This window comes from Macaca thibetana, chromosome 14, assembly GCF_024542745.1.
Source record: "Macaca thibetana thibetana isolate TM-01 chromosome 14, ASM2454274v1, whole genome shotgun sequence".
Classification (NCBI taxonomy): domain Eukaryota; kingdom Metazoa; phylum Chordata; class Mammalia; order Primates; family Cercopithecidae; genus Macaca; species Macaca thibetana.
This window is the reverse complement of record NC_065591.1, coordinates 381,479-405,015: the sequence shown is the minus strand read 5'-3', so window position 1 is coordinate 405,015 and position 23,537 is coordinate 381,479. Positions and strand designations below refer to the sequence as shown.

The 23,537-nt window shown below is 62.9% G+C and overlaps 3 protein-coding genes across 6 annotated transcripts in view; 1 reads left to right on the top strand and 2 right to left on the bottom strand.

Moving 5' to 3' along the window:
* Positions 1–6,998, bottom strand: part of PHRF1 (PHD and ring finger domains 1) — a 63,046-nt gene extending 56,048 nt beyond the window's left edge. Inside the window, exon 1 of the mRNA XM_050757843.1 lies at positions 6,989–6,998. The gene's annotated coding sequence lies outside the window, so the exon portion shown is untranslated. The remainder of the gene's footprint in view (positions 1–6,988) is intronic.
* On the top strand, positions 998–5,778 carry LMNTD2 (lamin tail domain containing 2). Its single transcript, XM_050757873.1, has 14 exons — positions 998–1,230; positions 1,377–1,720; positions 1,817–1,969; positions 2,313–2,400; positions 2,518–2,673; positions 2,929–2,997; positions 3,082–3,170; positions 3,472–3,734; positions 3,982–4,078; positions 4,193–4,376; positions 4,453–4,572; positions 4,638–4,834; positions 5,076–5,274; positions 5,523–5,778. Exons 2-14 carry the CDS (start codon positions 1,533–1,535, stop codon positions 5,652–5,654), a joined length of 1,935 nt encoding a protein of 644 aa, XP_050613830.1. The 5' UTR covers positions 998–1,230; positions 1,377–1,532; the 3' UTR covers positions 5,655–5,778.
* Positions 5,717–20,469, bottom strand: LRRC56 (leucine rich repeat containing 56). Of its 4 annotated transcripts, none has more exons than XM_050757875.1 (13): positions 20,001–20,469; positions 19,433–19,579; positions 18,288–18,475; positions 17,546–17,633; positions 13,468–13,528; positions 10,368–10,464; positions 10,099–10,299; positions 9,083–9,254; positions 8,555–8,731; positions 8,416–8,480; positions 8,151–8,293; positions 7,829–7,962; positions 5,717–6,673 (listed from the first exon to the last, which is right to left on the bottom strand). In XM_050757875.1, the coding sequence occupies exons 3-13, from the start codon at positions 18,462–18,464 to the stop codon at positions 6,360–6,362; spliced, it is 1,629 nt and encodes a 542-aa protein (XP_050613832.1). In that variant the 5' UTR covers positions 18,465–18,475; positions 19,433–19,579; positions 20,001–20,469; the 3' UTR covers positions 5,717–6,359. The 4 variants fall into 4 exon arrangements, with proteins under 4 accessions (XP_050613832.1, XP_050613831.1, XP_050613833.1 ...); XM_050757874.1 differs by having other exon boundaries at positions 18,288–18,478; positions 20,001–20,467; XM_050757876.1 differs by having other exon boundaries at positions 18,288–18,478; positions 19,433–19,574; positions 20,001–20,467.
* Positions 20,470–23,537: the final 3,068 nt, after the last annotated feature.

The following is a 23,537-nucleotide window of genomic DNA, read 5'->3' as shown; positions in this document are numbered from 1 at the left end:
GCAGTAGCCTGGACGCGCAGGGGTCGCGGGGTCGCAGGATCACCAGTCGCGGCAAGGGAGGTAGAACTCTGCGGAGCTGGCGGGCGCCGAGCCCTGGTGCGGGAGGTGCCCGCTCAGGGGAAGGCCCGGACTCTGGCTGAGGCTCTTCTCCTACACCTTCCTGCCGCTTTTGGACCCAGTGCCAGGCCTTACGCACAGTGAAGCTGGCTGGAAGCCGCTCCTCCACCCCCTACCCTACTGTCCCGCCCAGGGCCCCGCAGCCTCGCGGTCATTGATTGCCATTGTGGAGCATTGATTGCCAGTTCCGCACAGCTCAGAACGAGTTATGGGCGTGGAGGGGTCTCCTGCCCGGCTGTCTTCTGTGCTCCGCTAGGGAGCCCTTACATAGTCGAAAGTTGCAGAGGTGAAGAGTGAATGAGTGAGGGCGAGGTGGAGGGTGAAGGCTGGAATGCTTGGGTCTTGTGGGTCAGGTCTGGGACCTCGTTTTTGTCCTGGAGCAGAGGGAATACGTGCCATGGTAATGAGAATGCCCACAGGGTCCCCTGAGGGTAGCCCAGAGTGTGTGGAGATGGCTGGGAAAGGTGAGGCTTCAGTTTGGGGGTTCAGGTAGGTGAGGGCCTGTCACTGAGGTCAAAGGAGCTGTGGGCTGGGCCTGGTGGTGGAGGCAGGTGCCTGTAGTCTCAGCAATTCAAGAGATGGAAGTGGGAAGATCACTTAAGCCCAGGAATTCGAGGTTACCGTGAGCTGTGATCACACCAAGGCACCTCAGCCTGGGCACCAGAGCAAGACCCTGTCTCTAAAAAATTAATTATTAATTTAAAAAGAGGCTGTGGGCAGGGGCATACTATTCCCAGTTAGCATTCAGCACAGTCCCCAGCTTGTCACTGTTACCTGTCTGCTTCCCCCACACACCCATGGCTATGCTGGGCTGGCCCACAGGCAGCAGTGCCCCCATATTTATCCCGCAGGTGCTGCCAGGCTAGGTAGGGGATGCTGGGGCCTCCCTCAGGGTGCTGGCCACTAAGTGGTCCCCCTGCTAAGCTGAGCAGTGGCTCAGCCTCTCACACCTCCAAGATGGGCTGGCCCAGCCCAGAACTCACCCAGGGGCCTGGTCTGGGGTCTCCCTGGAGGCTCCTGGTAACAAACAGCCCCTCCCTGTCTGGGTGCTGGTGTCCATGGCAACGGTATAGAACCCTTCCCCTCCAGGCCTGCTTGGAGGTCTGGCCTCAGGTGAGTGCTGGGGGTAGAGCCCTGAACTGGGGGTACAAGAGAGAGAAAGAGGGACACCACATCACAGGCAAAGGGCCAGCACCTGGGTGGCAGGGGGACATACCAGGGACATGTCAGGTGGTGACCTGCTGCCCCATCCTGGTCAGAAACACACGGGTGTGGACATCCACATGTGAGTCTCTTCAGAGAGCGACGCTCTGTGAGCAGTGGTGCCGCCTGGGCTGCTCCAACCTGTGTGGCCACACGAGGCACACATAGCCAGCTTGGGACCCCCACCCCTCCGCTCCTGAAGAACATTGAGAATGGCCCCCAAGTCTGGCCAGGGGGTTGAAGAAGCCGAGGAAGAGGCTCTCCTGTCCCCCACAGAGCGAGAGTCTGTCAGTGGTCACCTGGGACCTCCAGCAGGCGCACCTGCAGCCCCTGAGACCCCCACATGCCTGCCAGACACCACGCCCCACCCCACACGGGCGGCCTGCTCTGCTGACCTGCAGTAAGGAGGGGAGGGAGGAGTGGTGAGCCTCCTGGGCCAGGTGGCCAGGGGCCCAGCCTGAGTAAGCAGCAAGGGCTGCTGTTGCTGCTGCTGCAGGTTGGCTCTTGAGTCCCTGGACCCTCGCACACTGCGGCTGCTGTGGAAGCAGCGAGAACTGGAGATCCAGGCCTTGCGGTGGGCCGTCCAGAATGGCAAGGACACCCGGCTCTGCCACATCCTGGAGGAAGTGGCAGGGATTTCACCCAAGAGGTCTGCAGCACAGTCCCCAACCAACCCAACCCTGCCCTGTCCTCGCCCAGACTCCTGGTTTCTGTCTGACCCCAATCCCAACCACTGAGTCAGATCCTTACCCTCATCCTCACCCACGCTGACCCTCCACCCTGATCCTAAGTTAACACGCTATAGCCTCAACCCTAACCCTGCGCATGTGGATGGGTGCTAGACCCCTGCCCAGACCAGCCAGAGGCTGGCCGGCCCCAGTGGGGCTGTACTGTGTGCCCTTGGGGCCGAGGTGGCAGTGGAGCCCCTGACCTGACATTAGGAACCCCCTGCCTGAGCGGGGTGAGGGCTGCTGAGGTCGCCCCTCCTCCAGGAGCTCCCACAGTCAGGAGAAGTTCCTGCAGAACCAGGTCCAGAAGCTGACCCTGGAGTTGAAGGAACAGAAAGAGCGAGCCCAGTGGGTGAGGCGGGGGCACAGGGAGTGGGCAGGGTCCTGGTGTTGGGGAGCCAGGCTGCGGCTGGCCTGGGGGCCGTCTGCAGAAGACCCCCCCCACCACCCACGGGCCCTCCCGGAGCAGGAGAAGGAGCACCTGGAGGAGCGGCTGTTGCAGACCACCCGCACGCTGCAGGAGGTGGAGGCCGAGCTGCAGAACTTGCAGAAGTCCTGCCTCCTGCAGCTGGCCCGCTCCTCGTGGGTGGGCCGCATGCTACGATCCCAGACTGGCAGTGTGGAGGTGAGCCCGTCCCCCAAGCCCTCCTGCCCCAGGCTGCCCTCCCCAGCCCTCCCCCTCTCATCGGGTGCCTCTGCTGGGGTGCCCTGGCCTGCCTGGAAGCCTGCCCTGCTCAGGCTGCCTCTGGAACTCTGGGCTCCAGCAGGGAGGAATCAGGAGGCCTCAAAGCACAGGTGAGGTCAAAGAGAAGAGGTGCTGTAGGGGAGGGGTACCCTTCACCCCAGCCCCTGCCCACTGGCCTCTGGTCCCCTCTTGCAGGTGGTGACGGCAGAGACTCTGATGGACCCAAGTGACCTCTCTGAAAACATTCAGGCCCCCACTGGGGAGGTGAGCTGGGCCTCCCACGTGTGTGGTCTGGGACCTGGAGCCCTGCGGGAGGGGAGGACCACATGCCTGTTGCTTCCTGGCCAGGGCTTTCGGCTGGAGGACGTGGACTGGAACAGCATTGCCCACCGGTACCCCAACCTCTTCATCAGCCTGGAGCCCAACTCAAAGCAAAAGTAACTGCACAGAGCAGGGACTCCCCAGGGGCCAGAAGGGAGGGCTCACCTTGGCAGGTGAAGACCCAGAACACTAAAGGACCCCTTAGTGTCCCTGGATAAGTCCCTTCAACCTTCCAGTGCTCAGTTCTCTGACCTGTAGGATGCGTTAGGGTTGAGGGACCGTCACTGTCCTGCCATGATCTGGGCCTGGGTCCTGGGAGGCAAGAGGGGCTCCCTGCTGCACTGTCTTGTGGGGCTGGATGGGGGCAGGGCTGGGGTCTGGAGCTGGAGTGGCCATCAAGCAGAGTGTGGTCCACAGGCAGCCCCGGCCCTGGCCACAGCTGGACACAGGGAGCTCAGAGTCCTCTGGAAAGCACTCTGAGCGGCATCACAAGACCGTGGAGTGGGGCTGCCTGCCCTGTCTGAACACCAGCAGCTCAGGGGGCGTTGACTCCGACTCCAGCAGCTGCCGGCCGGGCCTGCCTTCCCTCGTGCAGGTGGTAGGGCACCCACCCCGGGACCACCGCGCTGCCTCCAAGCAGGCGCTGGTGCAGGCCAGGAGCTCCAGCAGGGACCTGGAAGGTGCAGTGGGGCAGGTCTCCCCCGGTACCCTTCAGCCATCCTTTGCCCCCTCAGAGCTGTGATATCACCCAGAGCCCTAAAGGAGGTCCTCCAGCCCCCAAGGTCCAACCACCTTTCCTGCCCCATCTGACCCTGGCCCTGCTCCCCGCGCCCCCAGGTGCTGCAGGCCTGTTCTGGCCTCACAGGGAACGTCCCCGTGAGGCACTCCATTCCAGGGTCCCCTCCCCAAAAGCGCTGCTCTCTCTAGATCTGCAGAAAATCCACTCACCCAGGCACGGCGAGCCACTCCTGGCGCCCCAACCCTGCACAGACCCTGACCATTGGAGCCCGGAACACCTGCAGAGGTAAGGGGCGAGTGACCCAGGCCTCCCGCGCCGGGCTGGAGCTGGTTTCCCGGCGGGGCGCGCAGCTGTGCGGGTGGACCGGCCGCATCTCCTCACAGCGCCCTCTCGTCCCAGCCCGACAGGCCTGAAGATCGTGGCCGTGAGCTGCCGGGAGAAGTTCGTCCGCATCTTCAACCCGTCGCAGGAGAGCACGGCCGACCTGAGCGGCATGGTGCTGAAGCAGGTGGTGCGCGGCTTGCCGGAGCGCCTGTACCGCTTCCCGCCGGGCACGCTGCTGGCCCCGCGGCACCACATCACGGTGCGCCCCGGCCCGGGAGCCCGGCCCCGACGGCCCAGCCCGGCCGCCCCTCACCCGCCGCTCCGCGCCCTTCCAGGTCTGGGGCGAGGGGACCCGCAGCGCCAAGAAGCCGCCGCGCGCGTCCTCGGGCCGGGAGCCCGTCCCCCTCCTCTCCAGCCGCGGCTGCGCGACGCTGCTCCTGAGCCCCAAGGGCGAGGTCTGTGCGGGCCCCCGGGGGGGCGGCCGGGGCTGGGGTGTGGGGGTGACCGACGCGCCCCGCAGGTCCTCAGTGAGCACCAGATCCCACGCCGCGAGACTCCGGCCCCGAGGGTCTTCGACGACGGCACCGACTTGTCCATCGACCGCTTCCCGCTCCCTGAAGTCGGGCCCGGCGCTGACACCTGCAAGCCGCAGCGCCCACCTCGACCCCTGCGCAAAGGCCGGGTGCGGGAGCCCCGGGTCAGTCGCCGGAGACCAAGGTGGGGACCGCGGGTCCCCGGGATCTGGCCTCCCTCCCCAGGCCCCGCCCCAGAGAAACGGTGCCTCGAATCCCCGCGCTAGGACGGCCCCCAACTTCCCCAGGCCTCGCCCCGGCCACCCCCTAGTCCTCCAGGACGCCCCGCGGCCCCTGCTCAGCCCCAGGCCCCTGCTCAGCCCCAGGCCCCTCTAGGGCCGCCTCTCCCGGGCCGGCCGCCACCCTCACGACCCTCCCCCCACCAGGACGCGGGGCCTGCTGCCCCCAATGAGCTCGGGGAAACTCTTCCACGCGCGGGAGGGGCCCACGCGGCCCGAGAACCCCGAGATCCCCGTGCCGCAGCACCTGCCCACCATCCCGGGTGACCCCACCCTGCCGTCGCCTCCCGCAGAGACCGGGCTGGGGCTGGAGAACTGTCGGCTCCGGAAGGAGCACCAAGTTCGGGTGAGAGCGCGCGTGCGGGTGCGCCCCCTCCCCTGTCCCTCCCCCTCGTCCCCTCCCCTGTCCCTCCCCCTCGTCCCCTCCCCTCCGCTCTCCTTTTCTCCCCTCCCTGCCCTTCCCCCTCCCGTCCCTCCCCTCCCCTCTTCTTTTCTCCCCTCCCCGCCTCTCCCCCTCCCATCAGCTCCCCTCCCCTCCCCTCCCCTCCCGTCCCCGCCCCGCCCCGCGCGCCTCTCAGCCCCCGCGCCCCGCAGGTGTGCCGGAAGAGCGTGGACCGGAGCTGCCCCCTGGTGGCCCTGTCGGTGCAGAGCACGGCGGAGAGCAGATTCGGCTTCCGCTTCCTCAGCTGCCTGCCGGTCACCGCGGACACCTGCCGCGGCGCCTAGGAGCGGAGGAGCGGGCCGGGACCGCGAGGGAGGGCGCGGGCGGGCTCGGGGGCTGGGCGGGCTGTGTCCGCAGCATCATTTATTGAACCAACGTGGCCTACAAAGTAAACCGCATTTCTGTACACCTGAGAGTTGAAAATGTTGCGCTTGGGTTCGGGGCGTCCTGCGCCAAGAGGAGGGAACGGGCCGCCCTATCGCGGCGCGGGAGTCCTACAGATCCCAGGAGACGGGAGGCCTGAGCCGCACCCCCGGCGGCCTCGGGGCGAGCAGCTGGAACCCTGGGCCACAGCGGCCTAGGAGGTGGCTCTTACCCTGGGGCCCGCAAGGGGGTGGCGGACTGGACTCGCAGCTCCAGCCCCTGCCCCTCGGCCACGCCCAACTGTAGCAGGAGAGGCCTCTGACAGGCCTGCCGGTGACCAGTCCCCCCACCTCCGTGCCCGAGGGAAAGCCTGGCCCTAAGGAAGGGCTGGGGAGTGGGACCCTCCCTCCCCAGGCCAAACCCAGTTGTGGGCCTAAACGGTTCCAGCCTCTGCTGCCTTCCTGGCGGGTTCCAGTCCCCCACTCCCCTCCACCAAGAGGGTCCTCCCCAGGGCCAGGCACTCCTTCCACCCCCCAACACACCCGCCCAGATGGTCTGTGCTCCGTGACCACATATGTGGGCAGGTCGTGTCCCCAGCACAGGCGAGCTTGGCAGTGGGGGCTACACTAAGTGGGGACGGGGCTGGGGTGAGAGAGTTCAGCTGCCCTGGGAGGTCTGGCTGCTGCATCTGGTGCTGGCTTTGGGCCAGGATGTCCCTGGGCTCGAGGGCTCAGGCCCGAGGCCACCTCCAGGGCTCTCAGGACAGGCACCGCAGCTACCCCATCATCCAGGCCAGGCCCCCAGCTGCCCAGGGCTCGGAGCCGACGCCCCCTGGACTGCAGGTCTGTCGACCACCGTGGGGAGCTGCTGCCAGAATCTCGTGGCCTTGGGTGCTTGGGAGGGGAAGGCACCAGGTGCTGGCTCGAGGTCCTGGAGGGCTCTAGAAAGCAAGCAGAGTGACAGCACATCAGAAAGGCTGTCAGGGAAGGGAGTCACCCGGTGGGGAGGCCACAGCCCACCCATGGCCCTGCAGCCCTGAGGCAGTGGTCCAGGCTGGGGGTCCACAGGTGGCAGCACCCCTGCACCCCACTTTCTGTGTTCCCAGCCCTGTGACCCCTGACTCGCTTGGGCGGGCCCACCTCTGGGACAGACAAGGAGGCTGCAAGGCCTGGCTCTGACCCTGGGTCATCTGTGTCCTGACCCTGAGAGTCTGCTCACTGGCTGACTGCTTCGGGCCAGTTCCCAGGCCTCTGGTCCCCCATCACCCGCCTCCACTGGAGCCCTAGCATGCCTTTGTCCTGACCCTTCCTCGAGGCCACTGCAGCTCCCCTTCCTCCTGACTGCCCTGCCTGCCCTCCCTCCACCCCTGCAGCTCCTGGCCACTAAGTAACCAGCTATTGACCCCTCTGCCCCTCCACAGACACCCACCACCATATGGAAGGGCAGAGGCTTGGCCTGCTCTGTTCCCTGCCCATCCCAGCCCCCTTGACCAGGTTCCTGCACAGAGGAGGGTCAGCTGCCCACTGTGGGGTCGCCCCTGCTCACAGTGCTCCCCGCCCAGCCTGCCTGCCCGCTGAGGGAGGGTCCTCTCTGCCTTGCAGCTGTGGTCACACTGAAGCTGGTGTCCTTCGGAAAGGGCACTGCATGGCTTAATTCTGTGTCCCCGAGTACACGTGCCATCTTTGGGGTGAAGCAGCAGCACCCTCCCTGCCTTGGTCTTCTGGTGGGCACATGCCTGTGCCCCGGAAAACTGCCCCTGGCCATGGTACCCTGGGGTGGCTCCTTCTTTCTGTCCAGTCCCCTCTGGACTCTGTTCATATCCCCTTTTGTGGAACCCCTCTTTCGTCCAGCCCGGGTGTCCCACAAGGTCACAGGGCTTGGACCATGGCTTGGGAGAGGGAGAACTTGGGTTGGGACTCCCACAGTCATGAGCCCCCCACCCCCAGAAGGGGGCCCCCCTGTCACAGTCCCTATCAGAGCCCGGCTGAGGAAGTAGGGCCAGGCTGACATGTCCAATCTGGGGTAAGGGCCCCCTGCAGAGGTGGGGTGTTGGGTCACTCCCAGGCACTGGGGAGCAGGCGGGCAGGCTCAGTACCTGAGGCCAGGCTCGGGGGGCTGGGGGGAGTCTTGGGTTCTGCCTGGTGCACTTGCTCTTCAGGGACCCTCCGTGGGCCCCAGGGGGCTACAGCCCCTTCCTGTTGGGACTCCGGGTGCCTATAGGGGAGGGGGCTAGGGTGGGGAGAGGAGGAGGAGCTCCAGCCTTGTCCCTTCTTGGAGTTGATCCCAAGTACATGTGAGGCTCAGGGATGATCCATGAGCCTTGGGACCAGTGATGACTCAGCCAAGGTAGATCACCCCAGCCCTGATCCCCCCATGGGACAGGACACACACAGTGGTAGAGCTGGGGGGACACCCACCGCACGCCAAGTTCCCTCCAGGCCCTAAGCCCAGCCAAGGCCAGAAAGTCAGAGCTGTCTGCAGGGTCAGGCTCTGGGGAGGAAGTGCTGGCGGCCAGATCTCCTGGCCTGTGCTGGGGCAGCTGCTCCGCGGGCTCCCTGGCCTGGGGAGGAAAAGGGACTGGTCTGGGGATTCTGGCCCTGGAATGGCAGCAGGGCGGGGCACTGTCAGGGCCAGAACCCTGGACACTGGTTCCCCTGGGGGGCTGGTTCCTGTGGGGTATACCTGGCACTGGTGCCTACGCTCCCGCAGGCCCTTGGTGGGGTTCCCACACAGGACTTGGCCAGCACCTGCAAGAGACAGCACGGCTGGGCCTGGTTCGGGGCCAAGGGGCTGCAGGGTCAGCTGTGGGGCAAGTAGTTACCATGGGTGAGGCTGCTGGTGTTATCTTCTGGGGCCAGGTCCTCAGAAAGCAGGACTTCAGGCAGGGGGCCCCCATGGACCAGCAGGGAGAAGGGCCAGGGCCTGGAGGCCCGGGGCTGCGTCTCAGGCAGGTACAGCTCGGGGTCGAGTCTCCGGATGGGGGCTCCATGGGGACAGTCTGCCCGAGGTTCAGAAGCAGAGGTCACCAAGGCTCAGGCCAGCTGGTCAGCCCGGGAGCACCCCCCAGACTCTGTCCACAGACCAGGGGGCCCGATTCCCGCCTGAGGCTGGTCTCTGACGCCGCAGCCTTCTAGAGAGGCCCTCATCTTCAGACCTTCTCTCCCTCTGCGGGCTGCTCAGAGACAGTGTCCTGGCCTGGGCCGGGGTGTGCCTAGCTCTGGGGACCAGGGGTCAAGGCTGGGGAAGGACATGAGATGTGGCTGTCCGTCTCTGAGAGGCCTGGGGTGGGGGCCTCTTCCTGGGGGGAGCTGGGGCTCAGCAGCGGGTCCTCCGGGCGCAGCTGTCGTACCCAGCCAGGGGAGGCCATTGCCCTTCTTGATGGCCTCCTTCACCGAAAGCCAGTCTTGGCTCAGCCTCGGGGGGGCCGGTGGGCCTGTGTGTGCAGCCGGCACTTCGTCCAGGACCTGCAGCTGGGGGATGAGCTTCCTCACCTCTGCCCTGTAGTTGTAGCCCCTGGGCACCTGCAGGGGGAGGGCGAGGGAGCACAGGTCTGGGTCCAGTGGTTCCTCAGGCCGGCTCTTTCCCTGGCTCCCTTTCCCAGACCCACCATGGGGCAGGGCAGGGGCCCCGAGGTGGTGATGCTGCCCTACCCTGCTGAGGTGGGCTTGGGTCACTGTCAGACCCCAGGGACTTCAGGGACTGGGCTCTCACCCGCTCAGGATACAGGACCCCACTCTCCAGACCCAAGGCCGCGTCCAGGGATGCCCTCTGGCCCATGGAGCTGCCCTCAGCTCAGGGCTCTGGCCCACGGAGCAGCAGCCACTGGGCACTGGTAGATATTGACCCCAGCATGTGGCAGCACCAAGCAGCAGCTAATGAGGCTAGCACTGTGAGCTCAGGGCAAACGTGGCCTGTGCTGGGTTAGCTACCCCGGGGCCTGCACGCACAGGTGTGCCAGCTCTGAGCAGGGCATACACAGCTCCGAGATACTGCACAGGGTGGTCTGTGAGGCCTGTGGGGCCGGAGGTGGCTCTGGACAGGGCGTACACAGGTGTGTGTGCACAGCCGTGTACACGTGATTCTTTGTGTTTCCACGTGGCTTATGTGTGGACCTCGCAGTGCATGCGTGGGTTAAGGAACATCGCGTGTGGGCAGGTGACCCTATGGGATCTGGCAGAGCTGGCCCAGGAGGATGTCCTGGAAGCCGTCAGACTTCCGGTGACAGAGGAGATGAACTCAGGGTGAGCAGGCCACAGAGTGTGGGTGGGCACAGAAGTCCCTGGCCAGAGCGGAGGCCCCGGGGCTGGAGCCACAGGGAGCCTCCCCTGGCCATGCACATGCCGGTCGGGTGCCCGGGACACGCACCTTGTTGGTGGGGCCGGGGGCCGGCTGTAGGCACACCAGGTTGCCCTCCAGGGTAAGCGTGGTCAGGCGTGGGCACAGCTGCAAGTAGCGTACCTGCCCCAGGTCCTCCACGCTGTTGCCCTCCAGGTCCAGCACCTCCAATTGCTCCAGCAGGCACAGTGGGCTCAGGTCCGAGATGTTGTTGTAGGAGGCGTAGAGTTCCTGGACAGCGCGGGGCTCTGAGCCAGGGCCCAGCCCAGCCCTCCCCAGCCCAGGGTGCCCAGACTCACCTTAAGTGCTGGCAAAGAGGCAATGCCATCCAGGTCAGTGAGGCCACAGCGAGCCAGCCACAGCACCCGCAGGTGGCCCAGAGACGTGCCCAGGTCCCTGCAGAAGGCAGGGTTTGGTGGGTGACACGGTGCCTAGCCCTCTGCCCAGCCACCACCTGCCTTTGGCTGCCTCCAGCGGTAGGCGCAGGTGTGACCGCCTGTGGTGGCCTCTAGGCTGAGGAAGGGGCTCTCTGCCTTGGCCTCCTGGCTCTGGTGTGGGTACAATGTCCCCCACTTTCTCCAAGCCCCGGAACCGGGCCTGGGAAGCTGCTCTCACGGCGGGTGGCTCAGCTTCTTCTATGGCAGGCTGCAGGCATCACACTTCTCTAATTGTTCCCTCAATAGCGTTTGGGGCACTCGAATTCGGAGTAAGGGTCTGGAATGCTGCCTGGGAGCCTGAGCCCCTGGACACTGATGGCTGACCCCGTGCTGAACTGGCAGGTTTGGTGGGGACCAGCTGCTGGAGGTGGCGGTGGGTCAGGGCGGCTTGACGTGTGCAGGGACACGTTGCTTCCTGCCAGGCCCGCCCTGTCCCCACTGTAGCCACACTGACTACACCATGCACTGTCCCCAGGGACCCTGCACCTGCCCCTCTCGGCTAGGAGGCCGTCCCTTCAACGCCACCATGCCGTCTCCACACCTCTCCTTAGGAAAGGGCCACCTGAGCTCTCAGGCTTTCCCCGAGCAGTCACAGATTCCTCCAGGGTTGGATGACTTCTTCGGAAATCTTTCTCTCCAGCTCACAGCACCCGTAGGCTGCGTCTCACCTGGGCTTCATTCCGCCCATTGCGTTTTCAGCTTCCTTCTGTGGCCCCTCCAGGTGCATTCCCGGTGGTCCGTCCTTCGGCGCTGCGGAGTCAGTGTCTGTCCTCAGCCTACTGCCTTCAACGGCTTTTCCACTCAGCTCTTAATTGGCTGGGATTTGTGTCTAGCGATTTCTTCAAGGGCGGCTAATGGAAACCCCTTGATCTCTGACTCACTCACAGACGTCTGCTGGCTGTGCGCTTATGCAGCCATTAGGCTGGGTGTCGGATTCTCAGTTCACGCCGCTTCCCAGGAGACTGCGAAAGCTTTTGTTCCGGTGTCCACTGTGGTGACAGCTGAGGAGCACTTTGCTTTTTCTGACCTTAAAAAAACCACTTGAGGCTGGGTGCGGTGGCTCACGCCTGTAGTCCCAGCACTTCGGGAGGCTGAGGCGGGTGGATCACGAGGTCAGGAGATCGAGACCAGCCTGGTTAACACAGTGAAACCCGTCTCTACTAAAAATACAAAAACATTAGCCAGGTCTGGTGGCAGGTGCCCGTAGTCGCAGCCACTCGGGAGGCTGAGGCAGGAGAATCGCTTGAACCCGGGAGGTGGAGCTTGCAGTGAGCCGAGATCATGCCACTGCACTCCAGCCTGGGCAACAGAGCGAGACTCCGTCTTGGAAAAAAACAAAAAACTTGAGGCTGGGCACAGTGGTTCATGCCTGTAATTCCGGCACTTCAGGAGGCTGAGGTGGGAGGAGCACTTGAGCCCAGGAGGTCGAGGCTGTCGTAAGCCATGGTCACACCACTGCACTCCAGCCTGGGCGACAGAGTGAGACCCTGTCTCAAAGAAAAAAAGACAACTTGATCTCTTTTCCTGGGTGCTCGAAATTTTTACCTTTGTCTTCAAGCCGGTAACTTTATTAGGATATGTTTCAGTGCCAACGATTCAGTTTGTTTTTCCTTTCAGTGTTTTATTTCTGACAAGTTCCTTTGAATTTTTTTTTTTTTTTAAGATAGAGTCCCACTCTGTCACCCAGGCTGGAGTGCAGTGGCGCGATCTTGGCTCACTGCAGCATCTGCCTCCCGGGTTCAAGCGATTCTCCTGCCTCAGCCTCCCGAGTAGCTGGGATTACAGGCATGCGCCACCATGCACAGCTAATTTTGTATTTTAGTAGAGATGGGATTTCTCCATGTTGGCCAGGCTGGTCTCGAACTACTGACCTCAGGTGATCTGCCCACCTCAGCCTCCCAAAGTTCTGGATTACAGGCGTGAGACACCGCGCCCAGCCCATTTTGATATTTGTTTCTCATCTGGAAATAACGAGATGTGGCCCTTGGAGCCCAGTTCACACAGCTGGAGAATGTTCTAGAATTCTCCCTGGAATTCCCCTGCCTTATGCTGCTGGGAACAGGCTACATAAAACCAGCAGCATTTTCACAAAACCCACTTTGCCCAAACCCCCAGAATAAAGCTGGATGTTCCTTCAGCCTCGTTCTTTCCCTTCCAATGACATGAGAGCTGCCGAGGTCTTCAGCTCCGAATGCTGTGAGCTGCTGCGGGGCACGGAGCTTCCGGTACTTCTCTTGGGGGCCGATCCGGGTTCTGTGCACAGGTTCTGGCTGGAGCTTCTCCCGGCGGCTGCCATCTGGTCTGGGTTCTATGCGCAGGTTCTGGCGGGTGGTTGCTGTTCTTGCCCAGACCCCAAGCTGGTGGCCGCATGGTGCAGCCAAAGTCCTGGGCTGCAATGAGCGGTGCGGGGGCCTGGCCCCCAGTCCTTGGTTGGCTTTGGGTGTTCACCAGGGACACCTTACAGTGGGGGCTCTGGGCCCAGGTCAGGGGCACCTTCGGGGAGTTTGCCACACGACCTGGCATGACTGCCCTGACCCTGGCCCCAGCTCTGAGTGAGGTGATACCTGCCGCAGGGGGCTCCCACCCATTGTAGACACAAGAGATCCATGTGCAGGGGTCACGTGGCAAGGGGGGTGCATCTGGGCTGAGCCAGAGGCTGCAGGGCATAGGCAGGACCCCTGGAAGTCAGGCTGGCCCAGGACCTCGTCCTTTCAACAAAGACCGTCTCAGAGACCCCCTCACACCTGCCTGAATGTCCCAGGCTCCCCCCAACTGCCCATCCACCCTCCACAGGGTCACTCACAGTCAGGCAGCCAGCAGGATGGAGTTCTCTAGACCCCTGGGTCCCTTGTCCCAGCCCAAGTCCGTCTACTCCCACCAAGTTCTCCCGCCATCCCTGCAGGGCCTGCCCCATGGGACACCCTCATGGCAGGGTCCCAGCCCACCCCACCCAGGCGCTCACCTGAGGGAGCCCAGGTGGCTGCCGTTCAGCTTCAACTGGTCCAGGATGGGCAGGTGCACTCCTGTAGGGCCGCAGGAGGAGGAGGTTGGCTGGGCCCCTCACCCCTGCCCACGTCTGCACCCTCCTTCACCCCGAGGCATCAGCCCCCCTGGCCCCTCGTTGCTAGTGGGCCAGCCTCACAAGCCGCTCCCCACACCACAGGAGGGGTTGTGTGGCACCCAGGAGCTGCTCCAGGGCTGCGGGCTCCTCTGGCCACCAAAGGGCTCTGCTGATTCTATGGGGCCTGGTAGAGGGTCTGGCCCAGCGGCCCTGAGCCCCCAAAGCTTCATAGCTCTGCGGCCCCCATCTGTAGACAGCCTGAACGCAGCACAGCATGGAGGGGTGTCCACACAGCAGGGAAGCTCAGACCATTGTCCCTGGACTGCACGAGGCCACTAGGCTCCAAGAGTTGGCTCAGAAAACTGGGGCCAGGCTGGCGTGGCTGGGTGGTGCTCCCTTGACTCAATGTCTGGGCCCCACCGCCGAGCTGCCTCCACACCCCTCCCCTGGCATCTCGGACCATCATGCACAGCCGCACACACAGCACAGGACCAGACCATGACACGTCCCCACCCCAGGAAAAGGCTCTGCGTCCGGAGTCTTTTGTAGGATGGGGCATGCCCCTGTGAGGCAGACAGAATCCCTGCATCGTGAGAAGGGGTGCAGAGTGGCCAGGCACGGTGGCTCACGCCTGTAATCCCAGCACTTTGGGAGGCCAAGGCAGGCGGATCACGAGGTCAGGAGATTGAGACTATCCTGGCTAACACGGTGAAACCCCGTTTCTACTAAAAATACAAAAAATCAGCCGGGCGTGGTGGCGGGCGCCTGTAGTCCCAGGTACTCGGGAGGCTGAGGCAGGAGAATGGCGTAAACCCAGGAGGCAGAGCTTGCAGTGAGCTGAGATTGCACCACTGCACTCCAGCCTGGGTGACAGAGTGAGACTCCATCTCAAAAAAAATAAAATAAAATAAAAGAAGGGGTGCAGAGTGTGTGGGCACAGGCGCTTTAAGACTGTGCCTGTGGGCAGGGCTCGAGTGAGTGCAGATGGCCGCGGGGTGGCCACACACAGTGGTCAGGGACCTCACAGGCCATTGCAAAACAGAAAACAAGACCAACGGAGATGGGCCTGTTTCACCTCAGTCGGTTGGAGAAATGCAGACAACCAGTGATCCTGGGTGGGAAGACCCTTCCCTGCTCTAAAGGTCACCGTGGGGCCGGGCGCGGTGGCTCATGCCTGGAATCCCAGCACTTTGGGAGGCCGAGGTGGGTGGATCACGAGGTCAGGAGTTCAAAACCAGCCTGGCCAACATGGTGAAACCTCATCTCTACTAAAAATACAAAAATTACCCAGGCGTGGTGGCTTATGCCTGTAATCCCAGCTACTCAAGAGGCTGAGGCAGGAGAATTGCTTGAATCCAAGAGGCGGAGGTTGCAGTGAGCCAAGATCGTGCCACTGCACTCCAGCCTGGGCAACAAGAGAGAAACTCTGTCTTAAAAAAAAAACAAAAATGGCCGGGCGCGGTGGCTCAAGCCTGTAATCCCAGCACTGTGGGAGGCCAAGATGGGCAGATCACGAGGTCAGGAGATCGAGACCATCCTGGCTAACACGGTGAAACCCTGTCTCTACTAAAAATATAAAAAAACTAGCCGGGCGAGCTGGCGGGCGCCTGGAGTCTCAGCTACTCGGGAGGCTGAGGCAGGAGAACGGCGTAAACCCGGGAGGCGGAGCTTGCAGTGAGCTGAGATCCGGCCACTGCACCCCAGCCTGGGCGACAGAGTGAGACTCCGTCTCAAAAAAACAACAACAAAAAAAAAAACCAGAAAAACAGGCCAGGCGCGGTGGCCCATCCCTGTAATCCCAGCACTTTGGGAGGCTGAGTTGGGTGGATCACTTGAGGTCAGGAGTTTGAGACCATCTTGGCCAACGTGGTGAAACCCTGTCTCTACTAAAAATACACAAATTAGCTGGGCGTGGTGGTGCACACCTGTAATTCCAGCTACTCGGGAGGCTGAGGTAGGAAAACAGAACCTGGGAGGCAGAGGTTGCAGGGAGCTGAGATCGTGCCGCTGCCCTCCAGCCTGTTGGGACTGAGATCGCGCCGCTGCCCTCCAGCCTGTTGGGACTGAGATCGCGCCGCTGCCCTCCAGCCTGTTGGGACTGAGATCGCGCCGCTGCCCTCCAGCCTGTTGGGACTGAGATCGCGCCGCTGCCCTCCAGCCTGTTGGGACTGAGATCGCGCCGCTGCCCTCCAGCCTGTTGGGACTGAGATCGCGCCGCTGCCCTCCAGCCTGTTGGGACAGCTGGTGACGTTTGGACGTGGTCGTCAGCACGGCTGAGATTCACATACAGGTGTAATTCCTGACTTTGGCCATTGTACTGCATTTGAGAGAACGTCCTTCCTCTCAGGAAACACACACTGGAGTGTCAGTAGATAAAGGGGCGCTGCATGTGCAACTCTCAACTAGTTCAGGAAAAAGAACAGCGGCCTGATGTGCTGTGCACACACGGGAGCTAGCGGGGGCGAGCAGCACCGTGAACACGGCGAAGGAGAAGGAACCTGGCAGGGGTGGGAGGGAGTGGTTTTCTTTTTCTTTTTTTTTTTGCGACAGGGTCTTGCTCTGTCGCCCAGTCTGGAGTGCAGCAGTGCAATCTCAGCTCGCTGCAGCTTGACCTCCCCGCCTTCTGAGTAGCTGTGACTACAGGTGCCACCATGCCTGTCTAATTTTTTATTTTTAGAGACAGGGGTCTTGCTATGTTGCCCAGGCTGATCTCAAACTCCTGGGCTCAAGTGATCCGTCTGCCTTGGCCTCCCACGGTGCTGGGATCACAGGCGTGGCCCCTGTGCCTGGCTGAGATTATTTCAAGATGAGTTTCAGGAGACGCCATGTGGCACTCGGCACCATTTTGTCCTCTGCTCCTCTGTGATGCTGGCGTGGGTGTGTGGAGTGTATGCTGGGGGTACTGGTGTGGGTATGTGGAGTACTGAGCGTGCTGGGGGTACTGGCGTGGGTGTGTGCAGTACTGAGCGTGCTGGGGGTACCGGCATGGGTATGTGGAGTACTGAGCATGCTGGGGGTACTGGTGTGGGTGTGTGGAGTACTGAGCGTGCTGGGGATACTGGTGTGGGTGTCTGGAGTACTGAGCATGCTGGGGTACTGGCATGGGTGTGTGGGGTACTGAGCATGCTGGGGGTACTGGCATGGGTGTGTGGGGTACTGAGCATGCTGGGGGTACTGTGTGGGTGTGTGGAGTACTGAGCATGCTGGGGTACTGGCATGGGTGTGTGGGGTACTGAGCATGCTAGGGGTACTGCATGGGTGTGTGGAGTACTGAGCGTGCTGGGGTACTGGCATGGGTGTGTGGGGTACTGAGCGTGCTGGGGTACTGGCATGGGTGTGTGGGGTACTGAGCGTGCTGGGGTACCGGCATGGGTATGTGGAGTACTGAGCATGCTGGGGGTACTGGTGTGGGTGTGTGGAGTACTGAGCGTGCTGGGGATACTGGTGTGGGTGTCTGGAGTACTGAGCATGCTGGGGTACTGGCATGGGTGTGTGGGGTACTGAGCATGCTGGGGGTACTGGCATGGGTGTGTGGGGTACTGACATGCTGGGGGTACTGTGTGGGTGTGTGGAGTACTGAGAGCTGGGGTACTGGCATGGGTGTGTGGGGTACTGAGCATGCTAGGGGTACTGCATGGGTGTGTGGAGTACTGAGCGTGCTGGGGTACTGGCATGGGTGTGTGGGGTACTGAGCGTGCTGGGGTACTGGCATGGGTGTGTGGGGTACTGAGCGTGCTGGGGTACTGGCATGGGTGTGTGGGGTACTGAGCGTGCTGGGGTTACTGGCATGGTGTGCGGGGTCCTAAGTGCATTGCCCTCTGCCTGTACCTGACACAGACCTCAGGTCAGAGATCAACCCTAAGGAAGTCGATAGGCGGCCCGAGAGGTGAGGACAGCTTTGTCATAACCAGGAAATGTGCGTTGTTTACGGAGAGGCCTGGCCATGGCTGTGGCCATGGTGGGGTGGGATGAGGCTCACCAAAGTTCCCCAGGCTGCCCTCACGGGTGTCCACACACATCTCCAGCGCCCTCACCAGCCGAAGGTCATCCACCCGGGCCAGGGCCTGCTGTAGAAACCAACCGGGACTCAGTGCTGATCCTGGCTCTCCCCACTTTAGTTCCATCCTTGCTTCTGGCTGCAGGACTCGGGTTCCCGCTGGAGTGGGCACCGACCTTTCCCTGCCTTGGCCATGTTGGCCCTGGTCTGGGTGGTGGGATGGAAATGGACGTGACATGAGCAGAGCTTGGGCTGCACTTGGCTGGAGGGCCACTGCCAGAGAAGGACCTGCCTTGGGGGCTGCCCATCTCCAAAGAGACTCCCAGGGCAGACACACCACATCCGGCACCCAGAGCCCGGACCGCGCCTGGCCCTGCCCTGAGCTTTGAGCCGTCTGGTCTCCTGCTTGAGTGAAGGACCAACCCCCTCTTTGGTTGGAGGATAATGGACGCTCAGCCCCTACTTGTGGGTTCTGGCCCAAATGCCTGGGGACATCTGTGTCACCGAGCACCTGGTGTTGCTGGTGTTTTGGGGTCTGGTAGGGGTCCCAAAGGCAGAGTGGGCGGAGTGGACCCAGCTGCAGGGGCCAGGCTGAGGCCAACCATCAGCAGGCAAGACCAGCGAGAGGGGGACAGAGGGCAGGCTGGATCATCAGCAGAAAGGAGCCCTGGGATGTCACCCCACGCGGGCCTCTGTGGCCACAGCCCCCAGCACCCACACTCACCAGTCGGGCAGGGGACAGGTACTCTTCCACCAGCTGCTCTCCAAGGCTGTCCCTCTGGCTGCCAGGGCCCTTGCTCTGTGGGCAGGGGTTGTGCAGGCCTTGCCAGCTCAGCTCCCGCACCCGGAAGCTGGAGGTGCTCGGCCGAGGCCCACGGGATCTGTCCCAGCCTGGGTCCATTCACATGTAACCTGCTGACAGAGGCAGAGCGCAAAGCTCCAAGCTGTTGCTCCTCCTCCTCTGTAGCCTGGCTGAGACCCTGACACAGCCCTCAACCCCCTGCCCCCGCCAACACACACAGCAAGCCCTTGGCACCCACCCCCACCCTGAGCCTAGAGAAGGCTCCTAGCTTGGCTGGGCCTCATGGAGCCCTAGTCTGCTTAGTTTCAGCCTGGAGGGCCTCACGTTCCCCTCCCCCAGCCTTGGCTCGACCCCCTCTGCTCCGTAGGACGCCCTCCCTATGTTTCTGCCCATCCTCAGGGTCCATGCAGGGAGTGCTGGCTCCAGGCCTCCCCACCTGAGGACCATGAGGGCTGTGAGCCTGATGGTGCCAGGCCAGCTGCCTGTGGCTATGGGGCTCCCGGGGCTGCCTCAATCTGTGGGCTATGGGTCCTTCTCCACCTGATGGTCTCTGAGCCTGGGGTCCAGGATCAGGTCCCAGGCCTTCCCCTACCCCACCCCTGTGCCAGCCAAACCCCTTCTCCTGCAGGCAGCTGCTTTCTTCTGCTGTGGGTCAAACATCCAGGCAAGGAGGCGGCATGTGCCCTCAGGCAGTACCTGCAAGAGTCAGGGTGGCTTCCTGGCCAGGTTACTGTGCCCAGGGGAACCTGGAATGGGCCGGGCTGAGGTCACAGCACCCAGAGGTGAGCAGGTCAGCCCAGGACCTGACCATCCACGGGGCCAGCTGGCGAGAAGGAAGACAGAGTCAGGTGTGTGACCGATGCTAGGGTATCTCTGGGTTCCCCAACACGATGCCTGCTGCTATTCCAAATCCCACTTCCCTCCTTCTCCACAGGGGTCCTCTCTTGCACCCCGTTCTTCCTGAGCCCCTCTCCAGGCCTCTGAGGGTGTTGGCCCAGTGTGTCCCTCTCCTGTACCCCGTTCTTTCTAAGCCCAGTGTATCCATCGACCACCTGCACCAGGCTTACCTAGTGTTGCCCCTTAAAGATGCAGACGTCTGGCAGGGCGCAGTGGTTCACGCCTGTAATCCCAGCACTCTGGGAAGCTGAGGCGGGCAGATCACGAGGTCAGGAGATGGAGACCATCCTGGCTAACACGGTGAAACCCCGACTGTACTAAAAATACAAAAAATTAGCGGGGCGTGGTGGCAGGCGCCTGTAGTCCCAGCTACTTGGGAGGCTGAGGCAGGAGAATGGCGTGAACCCGGGAGGCAGAGCTTGCCGTGAGCCGAGATCCGGCCACTGCACTCCAGCCTGGGCGACAGAGCGAGACTCTGTCTCAAAAAAAAAAAAAAAAAAAAAAAAAAAAAAGCAGACATCTGCCTCGGCCGCAGACCCTGGAATCACGAGCTCCAGGGGTGCAGTGAGAAATGTGCTTGGAGCATCCAGCATCCTCCTCCCTGACCACCTTCCTCTGTTCAGTCTGGACCTGGACTGACTCCTTGACAGCACTCCTCACCCAGCCTCTCCCCACCCAGCCTTCCCAGATTTATCTTCCTGATGAGACAAATTCTCTTTGGAGCCCTGTGTGTCTTACTATGTGTTCGGTTGAGGGCCTGCCTCGCCCCAGCGCTGTGGGCTGCACGTGGCCTGCACGTGGCCTGGGTGCTCCTCTGCTATCCACAGCCGCAGGAGACGACGCTCAAATATTTGTGGAAGGAATCCGTGAACAGGCAGATGCACATGTAGCCACTTAGAACTTTCTGGCCGTGGCTTTCATCTGTTGACCACATATGGACATTGAAGATGTATCCTCTCCATCCTGTCTACAGCTGCCCCTGCGCCAGGCGAGTTGGCCGGCCGTTGACAGAGGTGGTGGGCGGGAGTGTTGGAGCAGGGCCGCGGCTCAGGCTCCGGGTGCCTCAGTGGCCTGGTCTGGAAGGTGACCATGCACCAAGAATCAAAGAAGATAAGCTCAAAATAGAGTCTCATGGAGTTTCCAGCCAGAATCTCCCCGACTGCCTGCCTTTCTCCAGATGGTGGAAGGCCCCAGGCCTCACAGCAGGACCCCACCACTGCGTTCCCCCAAGACTCTGGCCACCTCCATCCCAGGCCTGCCAGTCTTGAGCCTCATGGAGTGCGTGAGCTGGCCGGGTCATGCGCAGCCCCAGGACATCTATGGGTGGCACTAAGGGCTGAGTCAGCCACCCTTGTCTCCTCTGTGCCCAAGAGCCCGAGTATCAGGCTGGTCTGAGCCCCAAGGCCTAGGGGTGCAAGGACCAGGGGTTGGAGGCTGTGGAGTCCCAAGCCCCCACTGGACTCCCACCTCAGACACTGCTCCTGGTGTTCTCGCCCAGGCCTGAACCCATCCGCACACTTCGCAGTCCTGCTCCTACCCTGTGTCCCCTCTGCGAGCCCCCATGCTCCCCAAATTGGAAACTGGAGGAATTCTGTCTCCACACCCCAGCTAGTGCCATTCCCTGGTGGGTAGCTCATCACCTCTGGTCCCCTGCAGCCCTTGCCCCTTCACCATGGACGCTGGGAGGGCAGAGCCCGCTCCCCTGCTGAGCCCCACCCTGGAACTCCAAGCACCCTGGGTCCTTGCCTCTGCATCTCCCTCAGGGGCAAGGCTTGCGGCCCCTCCTGCCTCCTGACAGGGAGCCCCTTCAGTGCAGGGCCAGGGGGTGGTGGAGGCAAGGGTCCCCAGGGGACCAGATCTGACGTGCGGGGCCTTCACTGGGTCCCCGTTGGCTGTGCTGCTTAGTCCCCGCGCCCTCGCCTCGGCGCAGGCTCCCTCCTGCCACCAGGCATACGGCGAGGCCTGTGGCTCCCACCCCAAGGGTGCGCTCGGCTCTCACCTGAGGGCTCAGCCCAGGTGTCCGGCCCTGGCAGCTCTGCCCTGGGCGCTCTCCGCCGCCAGGCGCTGTCTCCTACTCCAGGCTGTTCTTCCGGCTGCGGGGTTGCGGCCTGGGCCCCATGGCAACGTGGGCGGGTCCTCATTTGAATACGCAAATATTTATAAGCCGCAGGAGGCTCGGGTTCTGAGGGGCTGAGCCACGCCCCTTAGCAACGGTCGCTAGGGCGGGGCCACGTGAGTTGGCACTTGGGTGGGCGATCCCGGGGGAGGTGACGCGCCACCAAGTCGGGTGGGCGCAGGCGCGTCAGGTGCCAGCTCCCTGCGGCTCCGTGCCCGGGCCGTCGCGGTGCACGTGTCGCGTTTCCTCGCGATCCCGGCGCTTCCCACGCGGGGCCGGCAAGGGCGGTCTCTGCTGGAGGCTCCCGCCCACCTTTCCCACGTGGAAGGGTCGCCCCTGGGGTCGAGGCCTGACGCCCTGACCTTCGATTGGAAGTGAGGCCGACAGCAAAAGGAAGCACCGGGGCAAGCGCCCCGGAGGACCAGGAAACACAGACCGGATGCCGAAGCGCGCCCGAGTGCCCGGCCTGTGGGACACGCCGCCGCCCGCCGTTCAGTCGCCGCCTCTCACCTGCGTTCATGCACGTCCGCCCCGAGCCGGGCTCTGACTGCGACCGCGCGGTGGATGGATGGCAGGCGGGACCCCCGGGACCGCACGTGGGTGGAGCCCCGGGTCAGCGGCGACTGGCGCAGGAGGGCGTGGCGGCGGGGCGGGCACTGGGTTGGGCAGAGGCAGGGTTTGCCTGACCGTAAAACGCCTTTTTTTTTTTAAACGCCTTTTTTTTGAGACGAAGTTGCGCTCTGTCACCCAGGCCGGAGTGCAGTGGCGCGATCTCGGCTCACCGCAACATTCGCCACCCGGGTTCCAGCGATTCTCCTGCCTCAGCCTCCTGAGTAGTTGGGCCTACAGGCTCGCGCCACTGCAGCCGACTAATTTTTTGCATTTTTAGTAGAGACGGGATTTCATCATGTTGGCCAGGCCGGTCTTGAACTCCTGACCTCAAGTAATCCACCTGCCTAGGCCTCCCAAAGTGCTGGGATTATAGGCGTGAGCCACCGCGGCCGGCCCCTTTTTTTTTTTTTTTTTTTTTTTTTTTTAGACGGAGTCTCGCTCTGCCACCCAGGCTGGAGTGCAGTGGCCGGATCTCAGCTCACTGCAAGCTCCGCCTCCCGGGTTCACGCCATTCTCCTGCCTCAGCCTCCCAAGTAGCTGGGACTACAGGCGCCCGCCACCTCGCCCGGCTAGTTTTTTGTATTTTTTAGTAGAGACGGGGTTTCACCGTGTCAGCCAGGATGGGCCTTTTGCTTTTTAATGAGAATGTATTTCTGATTCCTTTGCAATTTAAAAAAATGTTAAAAAAAACCAAAAACACGTCTTTTGGGGTTTGAAAGAGCTAGGATGTGGTCTTTGTGCTTGGGGTGAGCCCTGGGCACTTCGCTCTCCTGTGGCAACCTGTAGGTACCGTTTAACTGCACCACGCTGAGCTTCTGCATGGTTGGAACCTCAAGTCTGGGGGGACTGAGCGGGCAGGGTCGCCTGCCACGCAGGCCCAAGTAAGAGAAGTGGTGGAGGGGGCGTTCTCACGCCTGGCCCCAGGGAGCACGGCTGCGCCCGCCGCTCGAAACCCCACCGGAGCTGCAAGGCGTCCTCGGGGTGGGCTGAGGTGGGAGTAGGGGAGCTGGGGTGCGTGTGGTAGGTGGGGTGCGCGGAGGAGGCGGGGTGCGCACCGTCCGGGTGCGGGGCCACTCCACCTGCGCGGAAGGGGAGCCGGGCAACTGGACCCCGCGGCCACCCGGGGGCCCCCAGCTCCGAGCGGCCCGCCTTGGTCCCGACGGATCCCAGCCTTTCCTCAGCCGGAGCCCCGGGACCTCCGCGGTGGGCGGCGCCGCGCTGCGGACGCAGGGAGGGCCTCGAGTGCACGGGCGCCGCTGAGTCGGGTTCTCTCGCCGGCCTGTTCCCGGGAGAGTCCACGGCCCTGCTCGGATATGCCGCCGCAGGCCCCCAGACACCTGCTCCCTCGCCCTCCTCCAGCAACCCCGAGCTTGCCTCCGCTCGCCGGCCGAGCCCAACCCCCCGAGGCCGCGGCCCTTCTGGCTCCGCCTCCCGCGTTGCTCCCGGAAGCCCTGCCCGACCGCGGCTCCTGACAGACGGGCCGCTCAGCCAACCGGGGCGGGGCGGGGCCTGGTGTAGCGCGGCCAATGGTAGGTCGCGCCGGGCTG